This window comes from Amblyomma americanum, chromosome 10, assembly GCF_052857255.1.
Source record: "Amblyomma americanum isolate KBUSLIRL-KWMA chromosome 10, ASM5285725v1, whole genome shotgun sequence".
NCBI classification, from domain to species: domain Eukaryota; kingdom Metazoa; phylum Arthropoda; class Arachnida; order Ixodida; family Ixodidae; genus Amblyomma; species Amblyomma americanum.
In genome coordinates this window covers 85,803,643-85,829,483 of record NC_135506.1, presented here as the reverse complement: position 1 = coordinate 85,829,483, position 25,841 = coordinate 85,803,643, and the positions used below count along the sequence as shown (strand labels likewise).

The 25,841-nt window shown below is 45.7% G+C and overlaps 1 protein-coding gene across 1 annotated transcript; it reads right to left on the bottom strand.

Annotated features, from left to right (window-relative positions):
* LOC144108516 (neprilysin-3-like) lies at nucleotides 1-25,841 on the bottom strand. Its single transcript, XM_077641731.1, has 8 exons — nucleotides 25,746-25,841; nucleotides 23,330-23,501; nucleotides 20,268-20,366; nucleotides 16,816-17,100; nucleotides 13,073-13,270; nucleotides 8,616-8,851; nucleotides 5,087-5,209; nucleotides 1-342 (listed from the first exon to the last, which is right to left on the bottom strand). The coding sequence occupies exons 1-8, from the start codon at nucleotides 25,839-25,841 to the stop codon at nucleotides 1-3; spliced, it is 1,551 nt and encodes a 516-aa protein (XP_077497857.1).

Below are 25,841 nucleotides of genomic sequence, written 5' to 3'. Positions count from 1 at the left end.
TCAGCTCCAGAAGGAGCACTTGCGGGCGGGATTCATGCGTGTTCTGCTCCTGCACTGGAAGGCCGCCGAGAAGGCGGCCAAGTTCATAGCAGGCACATTGCAGCGGGCTCGCGCGCTCGCAAAGCGCCCCGTTTGCGTGAGGCTGTTCAGCTTGCAGGTAGCCATGCAATGGCCCACAAAGAACAGCCGCAATGCATTCAGATTGTGGCCCGGCAAGGTCTCGGTCTGCTGGGCGCTGGGCAGCCTCTTAAAGGCTTCCACCGCCGTCGCTGTGCCCACCAGATCTGCCATGTTGTTAGCCGCGGCCGGATCATTCTTGCCAGTTCTGGTTGTCAACCACGACTGCAGCGAAGGAATCGTGTTAGAAAACGTGGGCAATAAGGCGTTCAGCTTTTCATTTTGTTGGCTGTCCATACAGCATGCGCCAACCTCTTAAAAATTGGCGGTGGTTTAGCTTTGGTTAAACCTGGAGTGACGCGATAGCTACAGCTGGCCGAGTGGAACTTTGTCAGGTGACCAGCCACGTGGCGAACCATATGATCAGCCACGGCGCCACGCCGTCGGCAGCTGCTCCGCACCACGTGACCAACACGTGACAGCGTGGCGGCGCAGCCACAGGATGGTCGTGCCGCCACCGCCACGCTGAAGGCTCGAAATGCTACCGTTATGTAGCGGTCGCTACAAAATGCTGTCTATAGACTATCTATAGACTTTTGATCGACTGTATTGCCTTCCTATAGATATTTTTTCTATTCTAGCGATAGCTACATTACGGTAGCATTTCGTGTCTTCACATTGTCACGTGGTTGGTCACGTGGTGCGGAGCAGCTATCAGCGGCGCGGCGCTGTGGCTGATCACGTGGTTCGCCGCATAATTTGTCACGTGACCAGCCACGTGGTGCGGAGCAGCTCTTGCTTGCGAATTCGAGCTTCAACAGCTGTGCTCATGCGCCGTGTCAAGTGCGACGATGGTGAAGAAGGAACGCCGAGCGAAACAGAGCGGCGAAAGACTGACTCTGCAATTCAACTGGCAAGTTCCCCTCGGTCAGCTGTAGCTATTGCATTACTCCTGGTTTAACCACAGCTAAATCACCGCCAGTTTTCCATAGACTAAAGACTGTCCACTGGGAAAAGTCTACGAGAAGTGTGTGGCAATAAATCTATAGACTGTCTATATTCTAGCGATAGCTACATTACAGTAGCATGTCGAGCCTTCTGCGTGGCGGCGCCGTGGCGGTGGCTGCGCTATTACCCTGTGACTTCGCTGCCACCCTGTGGCTGCGCTTCACCCTGTGGCTCGCTGCCACACTGTCACGTGGTTGATCACCTGATGCGAAGCAGCTGCCGGCGGCGCGGCGCCATGGCTGATCACTTGATTCGTCACGTGGTTGGTCACGTGGTTGGTCACTTTGGTATCAGCAACCTTCTTTTAGGAGCAGAGGGAATATGAGCAGTGTCATACCGAAAGCCAATCCCCATGGGATCAAACATACAAGGACTGCTTAAACCTACAGGAGAATTTGAGCGAAGCATTAGCAGCAACCAACATGAAGCCCACAGTTTGGAGTGCAACGTTTGAAATGCTGATGCCGTCACCACTGAGGGTCGTGCATCGGCGTACAAAACCAAGCGAATTTGTTTGGTTGATCAAAGGAGAATTGAGCTGTTTTCAGTTCAAATAAATAGTTTGGGAAAAGTACGAACGTGGACTGCATCCAAGTGCCAGCGACATATGTGCCATTACAGAATTTGCGCACGAACGCTCGCAGAGTCGTGTACACTGCACCAAATAGACATTCAAGTAAGTTCATTCATTCATACCACGAACGATAACTGACTGGTATGATCTGTCTTCATGAATAGCAGCAGCCACCGACCCTGATAAATTTTACAATCTATAGCTAGAATTTTACAATTTTACAGCCTACCGAAACTACTGCTTAACTTCGTTGCATGCATTGTTATAATATCAGTGCCTTGTGCTCTATTCGCAATGCATTTCTATTAATTATGATTCTTGTTATTTTGTACCACCGCTGCGGTGCCATAGTTAATACACTACTCGGATGCTGACCTGAAAGACGCGGGTTCGATCCCGACCGCGGCAGTCGAATTTCGATGGAGGCGAAATTGTAGACGCCTGTGTACTGTGTGTTGACAGTGCAGGTTAAAGAACCATACATACATACATACATACATACATACATACATACATACATACATACATACATACATACATACATACATACATACATACATACATACATACATACATACATACATACATACATACATACATACATGCATACATACATACATACATACATACATACATACATACATACATACATACATACATACATACATACATACATACATACATACATACATACATATGCCCAGCTTTCTGTTCTATGCATGCATTATTTTAACACATGACCTTCTATGAAAGCTACACTGCTACAGATGAAAAAAAGCTGTACTCAACGCAACATAGAGTAGCACAATAAAGCCAGAAACTAGTCGTCTGACGGTCCAGTGTGCTTAAAGGGGACGTGAAATGGCTTCGTGAGAATTCGAGTTGACTAAAGAATTCGAATGCATGAGGCTTCTTGGGTAAATAAAACAATAGAAATATTTTTGATGTGGCATTTAGATAGTGACATAATTGGCGGCTAAAACCATGACGACATTCACGCTTGTTCTTATTGCTTTGTAGATGTGCGGAGAAGCTCGTGGGTGGTGGTAAAAACATTTATTAATTATAGAGAGAGGTGTTGGGGTCCGTGACCTGAAGGGTCACGCCCTTACAACCACTAGGTGGGGATGCCTAGACAGGCACCCCATTGGCGGTTGCCGCAGCCCGGGCACGCTGCGTTAAGGCCCATTGGGCCTGGAGGGTGCAGCAGCCGGACAGGGTCGCCTCCCAGTCCTCTCGGGTGGGGTTTGGGATAGGGGGTAGGGATAAGTTCTGCTGGCAGGCCCACACCATGTGGTAGGTGTCCGACACCTCCCCACAATGAGAGCACCGCCCGTCGAATTGAGGATTGAAATGCTTTAGAGTTGCCGGGCACAGCATCGTGTTAGTGAGCAGGCGCAGGAGTACCCGCTCGTTGGCCTTCCCCAGCCCTTTGCAAGGAGTGGGAAGAGTTTGGTGGGTGGATTTGTAGTAATCGCATATTTCCTTAAAAGTGTAAACCGGATTGAAATCGGAGTCCTGGTCATCGTCGGGTCCTGAGGGAAACGCCCGGAGAGAGAGCGCGCGGGCGGCGGCGTCGGCTGCTTCGTTTCCGTGGAGGCCTTGGTGACCTAGAGCCCAAATAATAGATCGGTGCGCAGGATCGGTGTCTCGGCTACAATTTTGATAGATGCGATGAGCCAGGGGAGTAGCCCACCCTTGCTCGACGTTTCGACAAGCCCTTCGCGAGTCGGTGATTATGTATTTGTAGGAGGAGTCGGAGGCTGCCAGGGCGATGGCGAGCTCTTCTGCGTGAATTGCTGACTGGGCCTTGAAAGTAAGGGCGTCTACTGTTTTGCCCTCGTGGACGACCGCGGCCGTGACGACGTCAATGTTGTCAACATTTAAAATTTACGCCGCTGCCTTCGCCCACATGCTGCAGGGTGTAGTCTGATGCCGCCAGACAATGCTTCGTGGGCTTTTCCTTCATTTGCGTTGGAACCACCTTTTCTACGCTGGAAACGTACCGCCGCCGTACATGACGTAATAACTTCGGACTCTGCTTGTTGCTATGAGTATAGATAATCCTGAAGGCCGACGAGACTTCATTTGATGGTTACGTAACCATTGCAAATTAAAACACAAAAAAATCGCATGTTTTACCTGCACCTCGCTAATATTCAAACCCTTTACTCTCGGTGAATTCTTTAGCCTGCTTTTAATCCTGCAATGTAGAGTAAGGTTGCGGTAATGGTTTAATTACTCGGTGGCATCTACTCAAGAACATTGCACAAAGACCATTCCACTTCGTGTTGTTGGTCAATTCAGAGCCGTCCAGGTTAGCTTATCTGGTAGGGCGACTGCCTCAGGCAATCTGCGGTTCAGGGTTTGATTTCAGAACGAATTTTTCCAGGACTCTGAAGTTTCTATGAAAGCCGCACATCTTTGCATTTAGCCGTTTTTCTGCGCTGGCATGGGTGGGAATGAATAATCCCTCCCGTATTTCTGGCCGACGAATGCAACTTGTAAGGATCGTCAAGTCAACCTTTGCGCACATGATAAGCATGGCTGCCAGAAATGCATGCATCAGCACTCATCTGCTCTGAGTGGCGTCTAGATGAAGCAAGCATCATCATCATACTCATCAGAACAACCACATCGATCACAGGACAACGGCTTCTCCGATATGCATCCTGTAAGCCCTATGCTGTGCTAGCCGCGACCCCATCTTTAAGCAAACTTCTTATTCATGTATACTTGGCTCTTGGCCTCCACCTCGTACGCTTGCCTCGTTTTGGAATCCCAAGAAACACACTTAGGGACTATCGGTTACCTTGCGTGCCAACTACACGCCCTGCCTATGTTCACTTCTTCATTTTAGCAATCACTAATTCGCTCCATTCTTCGATGACTCATTTATGTCTCTTCCTGTTGCCTTACATCACACGAACCACTGCCATTTCCATAATTGCTGCACTGTACTCAACCTCATTTCAAACCTTATCGGGAGCCTGCAGGTTTCTGATTTCTAGCCTCTTTAGGCCCACTCAGTTGTCACAGTGGCCCTGTCTTCCCGTAAGTCAATTTCAACCCGCAGCATGTAGCCAAGTGATGAAATGGTGTGGAGGTCTACGGACGAAGGTGATCCACAAGTTGGTTATCGAAGCCGTGGCACCCACCACCTGACCAGGCCGCTGCGCGAGGTCTTACAAAAACAAAAGCCGCATTCGTCACGATTCTATCCTGAATCGTGGGCTTTGCTGTTTTGTGAGTTTTATTTTATAAACACAGTGTGTTCCTAAAACCAGCGTCGGTGAATGCATTTGCCGAGCAAAATGTTTTTCCTGCGTGAAATATGGACACATTCTTTGCTCAGCTCTGCGTAATCACTTGACACATCAGCTATACCTGTGCGTGCGAGGCTTGTAGGCACTGACTCCTCTGGTTGAAGGGGGTCCGGGTATTCTCGTGGAAGCAGAAAATGGGTGGGCCATAGATGTCCAACCCGGTCATAATCTGATGGGCAAAGGCCTGCAGTAAGACGCACGCAAGCATTACGAGGACGGGTCAGTGCGGACTAGATTTAAGCAAAGGCTGTTCGTCTTCACACAGCGTCTTTGAGTTTCGAAATGCAAGTCGGGAGCAGTTTACTTCTTGTCCCCCGTTGACCAATACAAACGAGCGTATGAACAGCCTGGATTGAAATGGGCGCTGCTTGTTCGCTTTCACAGTTTTTTTTTTCAAAAGCAGCTCGCTGGACTCGATTGCATAGCCCTGAGCACGCTGACACACTTCGAAGATTTCTTCACAATACAGTTCACACGCCAGCAGATCATTTAGCATAAGTCGGAATACTGTGCACTGAGGAAAGCTCACAGGAACGATGCACAAAGTTAGTGTAAGGCAGTCTCATTTTCATTTCCTGCCTATATATTTTTAGCCCACTCGTTTCAACATCTCCCACGTATGTGGCAAGAGAGGGGTTCGATCCTATGTGCTTCCGGTCACCTGTCGGCTTTATACAGGCTTTCCGCCTCGTAAGGCTCACCTTTCATTTCTTTCGTTTACCGTTCGTACATTTATTTTTGATTATATGAGCAAGTCGTCCTCCTCCAATCGCACCGATCAATCGTGGCAACATACATGACTAAGCGGGCTACCTCATCGACATTTAAACTAGCGTGCTTGTATAAAATAACAGGACAAAGTCAGGCTCATTTGCTCATGTTAAGGCAACCAGACCGACTTAGCCCACTTATTGGATTGCACGCTTTCCGCTCTTTGCCTCCGCTCATCTCTTGTATATGTCAACCTTCTGGCTACAGCCACGTGCCGTGCACATCTTCTCACGTTCTCACTGCAAAATTTCTGTTCGCCGCCGGACGTCCTTCGTTTATTCGGTAGATTCATGCCTCCAGAAGAACGTGGTTGTATACTTCATCCACTTTGATATATTTGCATGTGCGTTCAATCTATTTCCTTGAAGTTAAACGTTCTGATTTAACCCTGTATGTTTCTTGCTTTGCGAGTTTTTCTTCTCAAAATTATGTAAACTTAAGAAGTAGGAGAGGTTCATTTGTAAAAATCACAAGCATTGCGAAAAAAACATTTTCATCACGGCTTCGCATTGAAGTCTTATTGATAACAACATAAACAGCCTCGAGTCTGTAAATATCGCGGCCCAAAATGATTTTCCCGGCTTTCGTTCGCCAAACTGCGAAGAAAATTACCGGGACATTGCCCGTCACAGAACCTATTCGTGGTGCCAGCTGTTAAGTTTTATGGTGTGCATATCGCGTCGTTCGCACAAAATCACATCTTCATAACGTGATCAGTGCCCTTCGGGGCGATTGTCGCGGTCATGGCACCGCCGAGGTGCCGTTCAGCCGACGCCTCCCGGCTCCGAGCATGTAGCCCTTCTTGACGAACAGAACAGATAAAACGACCGAGGCAATGGCCAGAAAAAAAAAGCCCCCCCCCCCCCCCCCCCCCTCCATGTCTCGAAAAAAAGCAATACCCAGGCTCTGTCGACCGCCTCTTGCCTATCGTGGCATAACACGTGTATGAAGGAGAGCTCCCAGCGCAATGATGACATTAGATGGCCAATTTATCCCGTTGCGTGATCATGTGATCTTGTGATCATGTGATCGCGTGACGCAAATGCCGCGAGCAAATAATCTGACGCCAGAAAGAGTGCGCTTCCCTCCTCACGTAATGTCCTCCTATAACTCAGCACTGAGAAAGTAGTGACACCACCCGTTTCATGGAGCTTTTAGCCGAGAACCTCCTCGCCCATCCTTGCTTTCCAGCGTACTGAGTGAGGCTTAAATCTGGACGCTCGTTATCAATAAAGCGAAGCTCATTTCTCCTCCCTCAATTATGACCACTGTTTGATACAAAATAGAATTCCTCTCACTGGATAAATATTTACGCACTGGCTTGTGCCGTGCGTGCTGAGCATGCGCTCAAACTCTGAACCTTCCGCTAAGCGAAATAGACGCCACCAATAGACACGCGGATGAACTTCACCGATCGCAGATGCCAGAAATCAAGAAAACAGAGAGGAAGCTTAAATGTTGGCAAGAGGCTGGCATTATGAAAGCGGAGCTGCAGAACAGATGGACCTTTTAACTAAAAGTCAACGTATTTTATTTACACGGCGCAAACCAAAAGGCAGATAAATGCCTGGCTGACAGTCTGCCCCCTTCTCGCTCCGATTCATGAGCACAAGACATTAAGCGTAGAAAACACAAACGAATACCAATGCAGAATGCGTGGCTACATTGTAAAGTGTAGTTTTATACAGAAACTCTTCATTTAAAGCCGACGCGTTGGCTTAGTGGCTATAGCGCTCGCTGCTGACCTGGAAGACGTAGGTTCGATCCCGGCCGCGGCGGTCAAATTGCGATGGAGGCGAAATTCTAAGAGGCTCGTGTGCTGTGCGAAGTCAATGCACGTTAAAGATCCTCAGCTGGACGAAATTTCCGAAGTCCTTCACTACGGCATCTCTTAAAGCCCGAGTCACTGTGAGACGTTAAACCCCCATAAACCATAAACTATATGCCGTTAAACAACCACACAGAAACAAGAGAATAAAATGAAAGGAATGGTTACGCCTGGTGTGGCAACAGTTACACAGTGATGTTCTTTTTCAAAGCCTTCAATGTCTTGCTTTAATACTTTTCGGAGCAGCATGATGACCTTTTAAAAAGCTAGAAATTTTGTACGCTGCCGTTTGGGTGGTGTAGTTTGTGCGGATTTTTGCTTTTAATTTGTGTGCCGGTTGGTGCTGAGCACTTTCGAAAGATATGTGGCAAAATTCGACCGGATGCGAATGCATTTGTGAGTAAGTCGCTACCACTATATATTACTGATAACATCCCAAACCGTAAACAAATGTTGTGTTCTAAGCAATATAAACAATATGAATGTTAAATTGATCGCGCAGGCCCAAGCGCCTAGAGAGGATGAATCGTCTAAACGTGATGCGCTAAGCGGTGTTGTTCAAACGGTTTTATCGCCTTTGCAATGCGTTTTTAGGTTTTATTTTTATTTCTTATTGAAAAGAAATGAATTTGCAAGGGTAAAATGCGCACAATGCTAGTGGACCCATAGCTCAAGGCTAGTTTTGGGTCCATCAAAATACTGTACATTATAAATGCGGCACGCGAAGACTACACATTGCGTTCATAAAATAATTCAGCTTCTCGACAGTTTAGGCATAAACAATAGTACGCGTACACAATACACACATCCTCTGAAAAACAAAAAAAACACACCATAACTACACATATTAATCAGGAGTGTTTTGAATGATTGCAAAATATTTTGTTGTCACTGTAATATCATCAGGTATACTCTTACACACCAAAACACCGCTTAACTCTATTAGTCTCTATTAGACTTTTTTTCAATATTCGCTTTTGCGTAGACTCACACTGCCTAGGCCCCCGTAGTTCAAAGCAGCGTTGCCCTCAGGGTCGAAGAAAGCGGGCAGCAGTGCGCCCGCCGGAATGATCACGGCGTGGCTTCCTTCCACGTAGTAGGGGCTCGCTCTGCTCATGTTGAAGTGAATGCGCGTCTGGTCGGACCACTTCTCCTGTGCCCTCGCCGATCGGGCTTTGAGCCATTCGACCAAGAACACGCCGCTCGGTGCCATGTCCGGGAAGGAAGCTGCGGGCAGAGAGAGCGGTGACCAGGCTGTGATCAAGCGGTTGTTACAAGCGAAGCGGGACAAGTGCTAATGAATAAGTGGCAAAACATATTCAGGAACTTAGCAGAAGGCGATTGAAGGGCAGATAGCAAAGGCTCAAAGCGTTTCGTGGAATCAAGAACTGCTCGACGCATGCTCATCATCGCCGCCTGGTGTCGCATGGTGGTGGCCTCTATATAATTAAAGCCTGTGTTAGGGAGTGACTTCAAAGAAAACCACTTAGGAACCACATTTAAAAAATTTTGTCCATGTTGGTGCGGCTGCCTTCTCTGTGCACCCTATCGCAGCGATTCGTTATGGCGGTAAGTTATGCAAACTTTCTTATCCGACTACTTACTGGAATAAGTCATCTCATTGGCCTCTTTTTCAAGTTCTGTCAAGATCTTAAATCGAGATTTGCCGAAAACTGGTATTTTTTATATCTCAGTCGTCTACTTGTTTGCGAAAGGTAGTGTTCTTAGAATCGTGCGTTACATGTCTCGAAGCAGGATGTAACTTGGGGCTTCCAATAGTACCCGTGATATAACGGAGTCCTCGGGTTACGAAAAAAATTCGCGTTGCCCATTGTATGCAATTAGGCTTTTCGTCAAAAGGCAGAAGAGGTAAGCTTCCGAGCGTAATTAGCAGTGCTTTTGGAACGTGACCTCTCTCTCTCTCTCTCTCTCTCTCATCTTTAGGTTGTGAAACCAATACATACAAAGTTGATTGGAATCAGAGCCAGCGCGGCTAGTTAAAGGTCTAAAATACAAGATATTCACAGACGAAATGACCGACGTTCAAACAACAAGAACAAAAAGATGTTAAATACCCCAATGAGGGCATTGAAAATATTTAAAGCGGCGAAAATTTAAAAAAATGAAATGGCGACTGAACAGGCAAGACGAAAAATAAGTTTACAAATGGACAAAAGCAAACACAAACGAATTTAGACCCACAGTTCTGGACAGAAGAGAAATATGTTCTTCAATAACGCCGAAAATTATGATAGATATTGATGTCATCGGGAACTTCATTCTACATCTGGGCAACATTGTACCGTATTCACTCGCATAATTTGTGCCCTCGCATAATTTGCGCACCCATAACTTATCACCCAGGTTTACAAAAAAAAAACATTTTTTAGTCGCAAATTTTACGCACCGCGCAGCGCTAGACCACCATCATGCACGCGCTCTCTACCCTATGGCTCTACCCAGTAGCATTCGGCTATTCCGCGTGTTTGTTCGGAAGGCTTTTTGAATCTTTTCTGCACTGGGCGTTCATGGTGGTGTTAGAGGCCGCTGTTACAATTGCGGCAGCACCAGCGGCATCGCCACTCGGAACTGCCAGCAGCGCTTCCGGGGAGGATCGGCAGCTGATAGAAGAGCCAACACCGCTGTTTGGTTGATGAATGTGACTCGAGTGCCGGCTACGCTTTTCTTGGTGGCTCTGACGGCTTGTGTTTGGTTGTTCGGTCGTGTCTTGCAATGGGATATCACAACTATACAGCAAGTTTCAAACTGCTTGTCAGCGCCTTATCATAGAGTGGAGCGGCGAAGCCAGCGAGAATAACCACGTACGCACAAGTTTGCCCATAGGCGACAATCGTTGTGTCAGCAAACTAGTGCGCACGTGGCTATTCTCGCTGGCTTCGCAGCTCCACACCGTGATAAGGTGCCGACGGACAGTTTGGTCGACGCTCGCGCGGTACTGTTAAAGAATTTTGCGGTGTGATAATTGATTTATTGATTCGCGCTTGCTATCCCGGACGAAGTTGCGAAAGCAAACTTATGGAATCCGGAACTACCGAACAATTGGCTAGGCCGCAAGCGATGACGCTGTTTTAGCGTCTTATTCGGCTTCATGCATGCACCTTCATGCCATCCCGCAGCGGGGAGGAGGTGGGGGGGGGGGGGGGGGGGGTGCGCGGCTTTTCATTTAGAGTGAACTTTTTCGGGGGGCGGCCAGCGTGGGGTGCGGGTCCGGGTGCTGATGGATACACAGCAACATACACTATACATATATTGCACGTTATGACCTTCGTGGAGTCGCGCTCGCGAAATCCCCGCGTAATTTGCGAACACCCTTCTTCGAGCCGTAATTTCTGAATAAAGAGTGCGCAAATAATGGGCGTAAATACGGTATTCTAGCAGCCTCTGGCCATAAGTGTGCTGACAAGATGGTAGATTAAATTTATTATTAGTGGCGGCTCTCGTTTGTCTCAGCAGTTATCTAAACAGTGCAAAAGGAAAGGGATCATTAGGGCTTATTGCTGTGTTTATTACTTGAGCTATCTTTAGTTTGTATGCAACTGATACCGGTAATATTCGCATTTTTTGAAAGAGCGGTCACTAGGGTCGGTTGCCTTTGCGAAGGTTTTGGTCCGTCAAAATATACATGCACGAGGCTGACTGTTCTGTTAGAGCTTCGCGCATCTGGTGGCAGCCCGACCATGCCGCATCAGCTGCCCCAGGGTCCTTTGAGAGTATCAGCGTCCCTTGGCCCATACTCCCATATATGTGTGCGACTCGTACACAATCGCGTTTCGTTTTTTGAGCACCCGCCGTGGTGGCTCAGCGGTTAGGACGCTCGGCTATTGATTCGGACTACCCGGGTTCGAACTCAACTGCGGCGGTCTTATTTCGATGGAGGCGAAACGCAAAAAGGCGCCCGTGTGCTGTGCGATGTCAGTGCACGTTAAAGATCCCGAGGTGGTCGAAATTATTCCGGAGCCCTCCTCTACAACACCTTTTTCCTCCTTCTTTCATTCCTTCCTTTACCCTTTCTCTTAGGGTGCGGTTCAGGTGTCCGCCGAGATGCGAGACAAGTACTGCGCCAATTCTTTACGAAAAAACTAATTTTCAATTTTTTTCTTTTTAGCATTTGAGCAGTGACAGCGCACCCTACGCGGCAAAAGGTTTGGAGATGCCTAACGCTGACGCCGGTGTCACAACGAAGTTGCGTGGCTTTGACTGTCTCTGCACAATCCGCCGAGCATACAAGCATTCTTGGTGCTCATTCAACGGTTGCTAATGCCACTGGCGATGCGTGTACGCTGACTGCAACTTTATTGCAGAGTATGTGGTACGCCCTGCTATAGCAATAGTGACAGCGTCATTCTGAAATCAACTTCTGCTGGTTACTGCAGGCACTGATGTGACCAATAAGTGCACACCGTGGCCTCTGTTCTTCACAGCAGTGCCTCCCGTTGTTGATAGAAGAAAGCAAACTGTGCCATTTACGCCTCTTAAATCAGCTACATCTGTACCCGAGAGAACTCTACTGTCAGAATGTATCTGTGCTGTGTTAGGAGAGACAATCTCGAAGCACCCCGTGCGGCTAAAATTACTGTATAGGTGCCTTTACAGTAATTCTATACGCGGCAAGCAGCTTATGGCGAAATTCGTTCTGACGAGAAGGAGGCGCACGGCCAAGTGTGAGTCTTCCACGCACAGGTGGTTGTGGCAGATCTTTCGCTTCAATTGCATCTGGTGAAGAAGCAATGTTGGTGGTGATTCCATGGACTCGCCTTTGGATGCCAGCAATTACAGCGCGTGTCCCGTTAGAAAGCGCCAGTTTTGCTTGAGTTCAGGTATTCGACCAAACTGCGCGGCGTGCTGAACCTTCACTGCATGCTTAAACCGCTCCTAAGTAGAGGCAGTCAGTAAATTTATTCTTTCCGGCTTCTCAACTTGGTGTGGCAAAGACTCTCCAATACCCCTCTCTCCCCCCACGCTCTAGAAAGTTTTGGAATCCAACCCTTATGACTTTCCTGATCTTTCCGTACGTGGTTCGGTGTGGTCTTCGTAGAAATGCACAGGCAAACTGCGTTATAAGGTCTGATAAAACTACTAAACTTGCGCTTTATAACCGAATGCGCCTCTAATGCAGGAGTAAAAGGCGCGTGGACTTGGTCTTTAGTTAAGTCTTTTGAGGGTAAATTTACTTGCGCTGTGCATGCTTGGCTCAAGGGCGGAGCACTTGCAAATGTCTTCTTTCGTGTTCCGGCCTCGTTACCCGTTCAGCCGTTTCATTAACATGTTCAACATCCGAAGGTCCTCAGGCACTAAGGTTTCCAAAGGGCGGTGGTAGCGAGGAAACGGAAAGCTTCTTTGCTCTAAATATAGAATGCATCTTGACTAAATTGGCAAACAGCGGCACTCTTCGCGCTTAGTGCAGAAAATGTGCGGTGTGCCACTGACCATAATGGCCGTTCACGAAGGACTCGTCAAGAATCTTGCCGAGGCTGCCGACGTGGATCTTCATCCTGTCGACGGTCCGGTGGACGAATTCGAACACGGTGCCCTTCAGCCAGCTGGAACCCTTCAAGGCTGCGATGAAGGCTTCGCGGAGATTCGAAAACATCTCCTCCGCTTTCCTTATCGTATCCAAGCTCACGCCTGCAGAATGTGCAATCAGAATTACACCATGAATTACAAACGCCACTGATGATAGCATATTCACGTCGCGTCACGTCAAAGTAACGGAACGTCACATCAAGCCACCGAAAGCGAGTTTTTGGTGGTGCAGTGATGGTAGCAGTATTTTGTTTGTGAGGTTCTGGAACAATCTAGTTATTATAGAATTTTCTGTTCACAAATCTTACACAGTAACACGCGCAATGCTGTGCGTTCCAGAACCCCCCCCCCCCCCCCCCTATACACACACACGAGGCGGGCAGACAGAAAGGCAAAGAGACATACCGACGGACGGAAGACGGGACAAACTGACAGACACGAAACCGATAAGGCAGACTAGGAGACATATATGCCGACATACGCACGGGGAGGCAGACAGTGAGGAAAGCAAGATGACAAAAGTCACAGAAGGATGAACAGACAGACTAATGGGCGCACGGACGGACGGAGACAAAACGACATACACGCATATAAATAAATGACTGGATAGATAGACTAGGGTCGAGCTAGTTGTCACGTTGTAACAAAGTATTTAATACATTTTCTTTCAAAGCTGATGTGCCTTCATTAATTCCTCTGGAAAATCGGTATCTCATTAAACCTTTACTATGTAATTCTTGACCTATCAGCAGTGACCGCATGCGGAAGACTCTGCTCTGCGTCTCCCTCTGCTCGGCCATTCCGAGAATTTTCTGGGACTCACCGTGGTGCCGAGAGTGTCACGCAATGCTGCATTCGACAAAAATGTCACTCAGCGATGTTATGTATGACACGAAGTATTACCATTTTATACATGGCTACCAGTTCTGTCTCTAATCCGGCACAACGCGGGTGTTGCAGTCCTCCACTGCGTCCCCCTTGACGAAACGGGCGCTCCTTTGAAAACATAGGTCGCATGAAATTTTCCATCTCCTTCCATTCTGTAATGCCAGCATCGTTTGTACATCGTATTTACACAATAAGAACGAAGGGTTCAAGTAACCTCGAAACAAGTGCGTATCTTCAAATACATAGTAGTAATAGGGACAACTGTATGTGCCTCACCCTAACGTCACGAGATTGCTTACTCCGCGGCCCATTCAGACTATTGCCCCTGAGCGGACACCGATAGGGCTCATTGTCGACAGCGTCCTGCCACAGCATTGCAGCCGGCTAGCAAGCACACGCAGCAATTAAAGCTTTGAGATACCACGCTGATGGAGGCGAGTGCTCTTTTATTCGTAAGGAATACAGCTGAGAAATCTATTGGGTTTCAGGATCATTTTATATGTATACGCCAAAAGAGCTGGACAATGACGGTGGATTGTCGACTCCAGTAAGAGATGGTCGTTTTGTTGTTATTTATTTATATTTATTTTACAATACTGCCGCGCTCAGCCGAGAGCCTAGCAGAAGGGCATAAAAAATTATTTCTTGTATGCGTACAAGTATACGTGTGAGTGACACAAATCACGAAGAAACAACATAATTAATCAAAATACAAGCGACTAGGTATAGAAGCATACAATAAAAAACAACGTAGTATAAAATGACAACTGTGCACGTCACAGTCATAAGCAAAAACAAGAAAGTTTAAAGAAGCAACTGCATTTCAATTCTACTAATTGAGAGTGCTACCTAAAATAGAATCGCGAACAAACATTATAAGATCTTAATAATCTTTTGTGATTAACTCAAACTGTGAAACAAACCCGGATAATAAATTTGTTGTTGTTAATGATGAGCTAAGTTCATTCCATTCTCTGATCACGCGAGGAAAAAATGAGTACCTGAATGTGTCGTTAGAGAAAGAATACACAGTTAGCGTATGCTCGTGTTGATGCCGTGTTTTTCTAGCTTGCGAATAATAAATGTACTGGGTGGTATGCATTTTATACTGACGATGCAGAATTTGAAAAAGTAACTAAAGTCGAGCTTGTTTTGCTCTCGTCAATAGTGTGTTAAGGTCTGAACAAGCTAAGAGACGCGAGGGTGAGTCAGTAGGACGGTATTTGCTGTGAATGAACCTTACGGCTTTTCTTTGCACGCCTTCAAGTTTAGCTATGCTAGTTGCTGTGTAAGGAAACCAAACTGTGTTAGCGTATTCTAAAATAGGTCTCACAAATGTTTTGTACGCCAGAAGCTTAATATTCATTGGAGCGAGCTTTAGGCGTCTTTTAGATAAAATAGCTTACTCAGTGCAGTAGTTGTAATATTAGTTATGTGTGTTTCCCATTTGAGGTTAGATGTAAATGTCATGCCTAAGTATTTATGTTGATCGACCTTCGAAAGAGGCATGTTATGAACGGTATAGGTGAAGTGAGATGGCTGTTTTTTCTTGTTATTGTCACTAATACTGATTTATTTATATTAATAGACATTTGCCACTCGGAGCACCACTCGGCTAGCGTGTTAAGAGAACCAGAAAGAGCAAGATGGTCGTCATGGCTGTTAATTTCTTTATATATCACACAGTCATCAGCAAATAGTTTATTTTTCACCCTATATTATTGGTTATATTATTAATAAATATAACAAATAGCAGTGGCCCAAGAACTGAGCCTTGTGGTACTCCAGATATGACAGGTACAATATCAGATGGCGTATGATCGAACAAAACAAGCCGAGAGCGGTTTGTTAAAAAATCTGTAATCCAAGCGGAAGCTTGTTCCTTCCCAATAGCTTGTTCCAGTCTTGCGATGAGCTTGGCGTGACTTACGCAATCAAAGGCTTTAGAAAAATCAAATAATATCATGTCAATTTCAGAACGATTATTAACAATTATTTTTAAGGTTAAAATTAACCGGCGAACTTTTGCACCGGCAAGAAACTTCTTGAGCCCTAAATTGAAAGCTTGTATGAAGTATGCATGTACTCTGGCACCACTGTACGCTTCGCCATTAGCATGTTCATAACCGCAGTTGCTAACTTGAGCTCCGTACTGTGTGACAATTCGTTTTTATCCACTGTGTTGCATGCTTCTTTTCTAGAATAGAAAAAAACGGTCACATTAAAGCTCTTTATAAGAAATTCAGCCCTGAATAGTTGGTTCAAAACCTACACATTTCCCGAAGAAGCTTATTAAATACCTAGCAGTCCGAAAATTAGTACGTCATTAGTTATATTGCGTTATATGCATCTGAAGCCAATTTTTCTTGCGTATCATTTTTTCCAGAGGTAAGCAGGCAGCTTTATTTTCCTCTCTGTCGTATAACGGAGCACTTGAATCCCCCAGCTTCTAAATCTCCGTAAAGTTATGAAAACCTTAGTCCTCAAATTTCAAGCGCTTTTGACCTGCATAGCGAAGCTGCAGGCCTCTACAATACGAGTGAGAAGCAAACTCAGCTGCCTGGTTACCTTTGGCAAAGATCGTACGCACTAGCCGACCGAAAAATATACTTCACACTCATTTCGACATCATTCGCCACCTTTTAAGCGCTTCATTCAATAGTCTTGCCACCTCGTGCAGTGAAGACGACCACCTTAGCAGTCCATTCCGTTACAAAGAGCGGGAAATAGAGCTTTCAGGAAACGCCGCGGCGACTCACGAGGTCTCAGGTAGTGGCTGGCCATAGCGAACTGCATCACCTCCTGGACGTGGTCGTAGCACACCTCCTGCTTGTCCTTCCCGCCGACCAGCTTCGCAGGCTGCACGTATTCGCTCAGGGCATCGAAGAGGCGCCAAGCTAGTGTGGTAGTGAATCCCCAGTCCCCCCAGTCGGAGGCCTCTAGGAGTTCCTTGAGTGCATTGAGCAGCTCCTTCTGGACGTGGATAAAGGCGCCGCCCCCGTACATGCCCTTGGTGTAGTTGGATACCATGTGGGCCCATTTCTCTGCAAACACGAATAGGGGCGGAGGTTAATTTATTAACGCGAAATCCCAGGCTATATTCAGCGGGGTCGTGTCACTAAAGCGTGCCACCAACACGTGTCCGCAGCGATTGTGATGTTCTCAGAAAAGGTAACAACGAATGGTTCTGATCGATAGAGGACGATGTGAGGATTATGCGCAAGAAATTGTTGTAAATAGGGTGATTAGTTATATGAAACCAACAATGTCAAAAGACGTCAAAATAACGCGGACGTCGATATAGTGAGTGGACGGGTAAACAGCAGTGGACAGCGGAATAGTGGAAAAATAGGCGAAGAAGTGAAAATAAAGTTTGAAATGGATTGAAATGTGTTCGATTTGTGATAATAATTGAACAAAAAGTTTGATTGGCATGGAATAATTATTTAGTTAGAAACAAAAGCCAATGAGCGGTTGAATAGTCTCGACGGGTATATATTGAATGGACAGGAAAGCAACCACGGAGCCAAATTTGAAAGGCGAGGAGTGCCGAGGAGTCGTCAACGCTTTCGCTTTCCTCCAATGCGGGAAGCTGCAGTGATTTCTGATTTTTATTTATTTTTGATGTACACGTACTGTAGGCACTGTTAAAACTATTGCAGGAGTGATGCTATAAATTCATACAAAAACGGCAGGGTAAAACACACAAAACAAGCTTAATCTAACATGGTCGACGTGAGTTCTCGGGACCGAACCCGACCGCGACGGCTGCGTTTTTATGGAGGCAAAAAGCGAAGGCGCCCGTGTGCTGTGCGATGTCAGTGCACGTTAAAGATCCCCAGGTCGTGTAAATTATTCGGGACCTATTTATTCCTTTCTTCTTTCACTGCCTCTTTTATCCCTTCCCTTACGGTGCAGTTCAGGTGTACGCCGATATATGACAATTCCTTTCCCCCAGAACAATTATTAATAATTAATTAATTAATATGGTCGCATATACCGGGTGTTACAGAGAAGAAATTAAGTAGTTTCGAAAAAAGGATGCAGAGCCAAAAATATGGCTTTGCGGCATGGTATTGATAGGGTTGGTGGACGCCAGAAAACCGATAAATTATCTAAATAACTTATTAACCATTAGAGCTAGGCATCTAGTTGCAATTATTGACTTGTAGCCGGTCACTAGTAACCACCCTATCAGTTTTTGGAATTACTAAAACGCGATTACTCTCCGCTGTGGCTCAATAGAATTGACTTTTTGGACTAGTTACGTGCACTGGAGGGTGTTTTTTTGCCTGCATGCTTTCGAAAGCGCATGTATCCTCGCGCGATTTCGAGCTACAATGGTGAGGGTAATCGCAATTTCGATATTCTGAAAACTGATTTGGCGGGTGGACCCGCCGCGGTGGCTCAGTGTTTAGGGCGCTCGGCTACTGATTCAATGTTCCCGGGTTCGAACCCTACCACGGCGGATGCGCTTCGATGGAGGCGAAACGCTAAGAAGCCCGTGTGCTGTGTGATGTCAGTGCACGTTAAAGATCCGCAGGTGGTCGAAATTATTCAGCAGCCCTACACTACGGCACCTCTTTCTTCCTTTCTTCTTTCACTCCCTCCTTTATCCCGTCTTACTGCGCGGTTCAGGTGTCCTCCGATATATGAGACACATACTGCGCCATTTCCTTTCCCCAAAAAACAATTTCAATTTTTTACTAATGGTCGGCTACAAATCTCTAATTGCAACTAGACGCCTATCTCTAATAGTTAAAAAAGTTAATTACTGGAAATTAGTTAACCATCTTACTAGTTAAGATAACTCACTGGTTTACTGGCGACCGCCAGCCCTGGCAATACCATTCCGCAAAAGCCATATTATTGCCTCAAGAATGCTTTTTTTTAAAGTTACTTAGTCTTCCTTGTAACACCCTGTATAGCACGAACAGTGTAATAGAAACGCTGTAACTAATAAATTGAAACAATACGCAATGAACAAAACACATAACACATCATGTTGCAATATTAGATTTTAAGAATTAGTTCATTGCAAGAGACAACGTTATGCCTGAAATTAAGTTCTAATGTTGAATTATCCGAGGAAAAAAACTGAAGTTACCTGTACGAGCGAAGTATGGCTCAAAATTAAGGCTATGATGACTTCTAGTTGATCGAGGAGTATTGGGGTAAAATAGACATCAGGTGTAACATGACAAAGTGAATTGGCGATGCAGTGCAGGAACTTCTGTTCCTGCATCTCCGTGTCACGGCCACCAGAAGCTTTCAAGCTATAGCTGAGACAGAAGAGCAGCTGGGAGCTCTGCTCCCGCACAGTTCTAGCTTAATTCGCTCGTTGCCTTTTGGAACCATGGGCTGTTCCTGACAGGGGCGATAAAGATATGCTGAATGGTTCCAGTGCTTGTCTCTGTTAGCAACCTGAGGGACTAAATTACAAAATGAAAAATGTGGCAGGGGATCATTGGCAGACTTTGTGCAGACATAATTTGTAATTATCGTATTGAAAGAAGGAGCTATTAGGCGATGGAAAAGTCTACTGGAGGGAAAATTGGAGAATGTAGAATAAGCAAGCTGAGTACGTATCCTCCAGCGCGTGCTACGTGAAGCTCCCTGGGCGGAAGCCTCTATAAACCTAATCCCTATGAAAGACACAATAACTAGCAATAAATGCGGGGAGCCCGTACAGCAGTGATACTGAGGGTGGCAATTTATCTTCACTATCTTGCATAAAAGTAAAATGTTGCAGGGCAATCAACTTAACTTCCTTCAATCTTAATTTACATAAGCAGACTCTAAAAGTGTTGCTAGATACGCAAGGACCTTTTTCATATGAACAAGCATAAATTTTAGGCCATCACCACGTGCAAGCCATTTCGCATTCAGCGCTGACTCATGTGACTGTGAACAAGGGGCTTCCACCCGGGTAGCGCACGTGGCTTCAGATGCACGGTGCAGCTAAGCATTGGGTTCAAATAACCTGTCCTGCAAAGTGTATACCTAAGCACACGCACGCCCAGTTGCAATGACACCTACATCCATGCGAAAACCGATTATTTCCGGGAAAGAAGGAAACATAACTATAGGTCTACGCATGGGGACAATTCATGTGCCTTAACCGGCACAGATAAACGTATCCTTTGCAACGAGGGAGACAGCGGCACTTTCAATCACATATCTTATCTCCGTTAGGTGATCGTATACTCACCTGGCATGATTTTTGGCGCCGTCTGTTTTCCCATATCTTCGACAACTCGAATGACGAACACTGTATTCGGCTTCACGTGCTTGTTTATAGCGGTGACCACTGTGCAAACCAAAGAGGCAAAATCAGTTATACATTTAACCACGCACTAAAATCCTTAAGAATGACTACCGCGGTACTTTAAAAGACTTCTGGCTTTCGCGCCGGATTTTCTTACTTATCGAATGCAATAAAACCCTACCCTTTCAAAGTACTGCGGTTGTTTGAACTACCATCTCGCTGTCTTCAAGAATGTCGGCCCTGATAATTAAATACATGCAAGAAATTTTAGTGTGAATATATCATGATGCACGACGCTTTGCTGGCTGCGCGCATCATTAGAAAAACAGAGAACTCCCGGCAAGCTTTTCGCATCGGTGGTGAAATGTGTCGTAGAGCGGACGGAAGGTTGGATGAGAAATATACCATTGCGGTCATCAGAACTTTAATACCCGTCACACGGGCAGCGCAAAGGATTTGGGGAATCAGATCCTTATGTTCAAAGGAACTTGTTGCGCAGCTCATAAGGGTTGCGAGGGTTGTGCCTTGGCTGCTAACGGCCTTGGAGGCAAAGGCGTCTGTGCGATACGTTTTAAGCCCAGAGGAGCGGCCATGCGCGAACCTGTGATCGCAGCCCCATTCAGACCAGGAAACTAAACGAAAAGGAGCGAATATCCAAGCAGCTAACAATGCTTGAAACACCCTTATGAATACAAAAATTATGTTTGATTTTCCTTTTTTTGAGGAGGGTTTATAATTTATGCTGACATCTCCAGAGTTTAAAAATGCACCAGCAAGTCCGAGTGCCCATGGTGGCTTGGCAACAAACAAAACCAAGTAGAGGTGATTAGAGAATTTGTTGGAAGTTCATTTACGGAGGAAGTAAGACGAAGTAAATTTCCAAGCTGCACTAATAGATAAAATTCTCTACTTTAACTTTAAAACTCTCATTGAAAATACCTTATGCACAGCAGCGAGTGATAAAGCTTAACAGTTTCACCTTTGGGCTGTTTCTGTTTCTTGACGTTTTGCTCCTTTGATGAAAACAAGTCTGTGTTTTTTTTTTGAGGAAAGCATATGGCGCAGTATCTGTCTCTATATCGGCGGACACAACACAAGCGTGTAGTGTTACTTCTTTGTTGTGCGCTATGGAACCTCACATCAGAGTCATTGATAGAAATGCTTCTGTGGAGGAGTGCAATGTTACAGGGGTGTAAGACAGTTTACCGCGAATATTTTGATAACAGTGAATAAGAAGCGCGCAGGTTTTAGAGATTTTTTATCTATCTACGAAATTCCAAAGCATGTTTAATTTTTGGCGCGCAAGAAATTCTTCCACACGTCTTGCACTTGATTTCCTGTCGGTTTTAGCCAACACCCTTCAAAGAGTTTGCGACAGAGAAAGGCAGTTTGCTTAACAAAGGAAAAAGACACGCGCGCACACACACGCGCACGGGTTTTCGCTCAAAGGGTCAGTAAGGCTTAGGCCTTAAAACATCAAAATATTGCATGAACGGTGTTTAATCGACCAATGTTTGCTCTCTGTACACATGCCTCTGAGTATGCCTAACATGTACTGACTTGTTGCGTTCATCGACATTTTCCGCTTATTACACCAAGCTGCAATGGTGTCTAGGCCATTCTACATGCCAGAAGGATCCATCACATTATTTAGAATCTTGTAGACGAGGCAAATATCACTAAACACGTGCAAGTTTTATCATTCATCTTTAGGAGCATCGATCATATCAGCAGAACATCGTCTGTCCAACCGCATTCACCACAGCAAGGCTGTGTGCCCTCCCCCTGCAAGAACTGCATCTCATTTCCTATCTTTTTTTGTCAAATCATCTAGGGACTGCAACGATCTGCCGCCGGATGCCATACACCTTACCAACCCCACCAAATTCAAGAAAAAGACTGAGGCCATCATCTTGTTGTCTGTCATGCCCATCCCTCATGCAATGCTCCATATCCTGGGTCTTTGAGGTAATAAATAAATAAATAAAATAAATGAAATGATGAACTGAGGCCGGATGCAATGTCAAGACTGTATACAGCAAAAAACAGTGCAGCCAACGAATACCGGAAAGCCACTGCTTAGGTGACTAACAGCTGCAATATATAAAATACTCTTTTCTTTACTTGCTCTTGTACAACTAAATTCATTCTGGAGTGTGAAATATTGTGAAATATTGTTTTCTTTACTCGCTCTTGCACGACTAAATGCATATTCGATTGTGAAACTAACTTCCTTTCTTTGCTTGATAGCATGCCAAAGGGGTATTATCGAGGTTGGAGTCACCGCAATCGGAGGTATCAGTTATGTTCACTGAGTCACAAAAGGAAACATCGCCGTGGTGCTTATGAAATGCTGAAAAAGCGTTTCAGACGACGACATAATTTCATGTTTCATTTGCATCGCAGTCAAGAGGACAGCATTCGGCACTGCACCGCTTTATCTTCTTCAGTTTTGCAGTAGGAAAGTTGACAGCCGTAGTCGGTGGGCTTTCACTAGGTCATTACCATGACCTAGTCATAACCATGACCCAGAGGAAAAAGTAACTTTTGCACTTGATTAGTAAGTATTAGAGATCACAAGTCTCATATAACTGTTTACCGCTTTTAACGCCTAAGCATGGTTTTGTTAGCTTGGTAATATTAAGATCCTGGCTGTTCCGGCAATTGTTTTAACGTGGTACCCTCCGAATTCATGCATCGTCTGAATTTATCCAATAAAAATTTACTTGTGATTTCAAAGCTGTGCTCTGTGTTCGGTTCTTTGTGTGTTTAGTTTTTTCTAGCGGCTTACTGAACAAACTCCGTCAAGCTACCATCCTAGCTTTTTCTCTCTGCCTCTCTCCTCCCTGTAATGAAAAATAAATGCATTATTATTATTATTACAATTATTATAATTTATCGTGAAAGATGCGTTCTGCAATCGCTCCTCCACGAAACTCGTATGCTCTATGACATGTCGGGAAGCGGGACGTTCAGTGGAAAGGAAAGTGGGAATGTACGCTTACGTGCTTCGTCGAAAGTGCGTAATTTCGTAGCGAAGTCGGCATGGTTCTGCGTGTCGTAGCCAGGGTACAGGCGCAGCTGGTCGGAGAAGTATTCACTCAGTTTGTCGGGCGACTGTTTCTTCAATTCTTCCCTTTTCTTGTGCCACGCTTCCTGGAAGTCGCTGATCTTGAACTACACTCAGGATAAGAAGCAGAATAAAAAAAACTCTGGCTACTTGTTCCTTCGCCTTATCCTCCAGAGATTCAAAGCTATATCCATTAAAAAAAGTACAGCCAGTATACTTATTATAGACTGTATTCCTATAGATATTTATTTTTGTGTAGTGATATTCTATAGACTGCCTATGGGCAAACATCCACTGAAAGTGTATGGCCATAATTCCATAGATTGTCTTTATATTGTCTATAGGATTTGTATTGCATACATAAACTATTATGTACCATTTATGCATAGACACTCTATAAACTTTATAGACAGAAGTGAACGGAAAGTCTATAGATTGTCAAAAGAAATATTTGAAAGGGATCTTAGGTAGCTGCATTCGAAGAATCTATGTCGTATTCGTTCTTGGTCATTGTATGCAGAGTACGTTGTCGTACGTACACATACAGGCTGTCTGCGGGAACACAGGAAGAATATTAAAAAAAACAGGCCAGTTGAATTAAGATGATCGTTGCGTAGCTTTTGTGGCAATGGTGGACGCATACGTTATAAAATGAATAGGATCTGTTAATTAGTACGGGAATTACAAATTATCCTGATTATATTTTCAGCTACAGCAGCTCGATATATGGTCGTATAAAATTGTAGTTCACGCAACATGAGGTACGCCGGGTCGCCGCCGCGCAACCTGCCTTCACGCGACCACCTCGTTGAGTTTGCCCCTCGCTCTCCACTGCGGTCCACTCTCGGTTACGCCAGTGACAGCGAGGCACGCCACTGGAGCTCGGAAAGTGCGCTTAAGAGCAGCGCTCTAAAATTGGAGAGCATCTTATGTGAAACACCCGGCACGGCGACAGACAGCTCGCGTGCGGTGCGGAACAGTGTCAGATCGTGGATGCCTCAGTGGTTTTACCGTCTTCCCTTTTGTTTATGATTGTGAAATACGGGTGTGTTCTGATAACGGTAATCGAGTTCCCATTAGAATTTTTGTTAAGAGTGCTAGCTCTTACTACTCGCAGTCGAACGCTTATTGTCCGTCCGAGATTTCAAGATGGCAGCCGCTCATGCGATCAGATTGCTGGAGCGCCGTGTAAAATGTGACCCGGTTGATTTGCTGTCTCGTTGTATCTTGTGCATTCTTCTCTTCGTCCCTCGTCGTTTTGCGTGGTTGCAATATGCACTCCCCTGTCGTCTTTGAAGTTAACGCTGTTACTAAACTATTTCTTTTTTCATTCGCTCAGGATGGGGATATGCAAGCCGAAACTGCTTCCATTCCTGTTCTTCTGGGCACTTTGGTCATTTCAGCAGGTACAATGACCCATGAGCGCACATCAAGCTGTGAAAGGTACTAAGGCTTTCACAGACACTGCATTTTCATTGGTGCCTCTGAATAAAATAAAAATGTTAACTTCGAGGCATATTTAGACATCCTTGACGGTAGAAACAGTATTAGAGTCAGGTCTACAAGCAGACATCAGCATATCATCATGAGTTACTACGATAGCTGTAGTAGTCTCATATTGCCAAAACAGTTGCTCCCGCGATGAAGTTCAGGCTACAGCTAAGGAGGGAGGGGAAGAATAAAAAATACAGGGAAAACTTAGGCCCCGCCTTAAGTGTATGACGCGATAGCGTTAATAGATTAATTTCCGTATTTGGCCGCGAAGTCCAAACGGTCGCCAAAGCCGACACCACACAAATTTTTTGTGACAGGGGATTCTAACGCTCTCGCTTTTAAGAGAGGGCGATAGCACCCAACAGAGATGTGTGAGAGAGAGAGAAGATTACGAGGACCGCAGCGGCCGGAGAGAGGAGTGAGCTACTAGTGCGCCGGCGCGCTAGTCGACTCATGCGAGCAGATTGGCTTTACAAGCATGAGATGCGTAGCGTGTAAGTGAAGAGGAAAGGGAAAGCGACGAGGGGTGCAACTGCGCCTCAAGCGGAGTGAAGTACTACCTCTCTGTTCGACTGCGTCATTAATATACACAGTTGCATCATAATAAATTCATGCAGTTCGATCAGAACTTTACTGTACACCAGTTCAAGTATTCGTCGCAGACGATTGCATGCATCTGCTCTCCTTGATGTGCGGAAATTTGTTAAGAAACTCTCGCAGTGGGAAGTGAGTAATCTAAGCAGAGTGGACCCGAAAGACGCTCCAGTAGACTCCTCTTCTTTGTCTGCACGGCACTTGGCGGGGTGCTCCACAGGCAGGCGCATAGGACTGAATGAAGACCATGGCTACAAGCCCACCTTCATGGCCCGTTTTCTTTCGTGGAAGGTGCCGTCGAAGAACCAGAAGTCAAAGACTGGGGCAACGCCGATGTCGATCGCCAGGCGCACCATCAT

What these genes read in the sequence shown, in the direction of transcription:
- LOC144108516 (XM_077641731.1), bottom strand. Translation starts at nt 25,841, where the DNA reads ATGATGGTGCGCCTGGCGATCGACATCGGCGTTGCCCCAGTCTTTGAC. An exon ending in GGCGCCAAAAATCATGCCAG is followed by an intron (nt 17,101 to 20,267) that starts GTGAGTATACGA and finishes TCGTGTTTGCAG; the next exon opens with AGAAATGGGCCCACATGGTA. An exon ending in CAGCCACTACCTGAGACCTC is followed by an intron (nt 13,271 to 16,815) that starts GTGAGTCGCCGC and finishes CACATTCTGCAG; the next exon opens with GCGTGAGCTTGGATACGATA.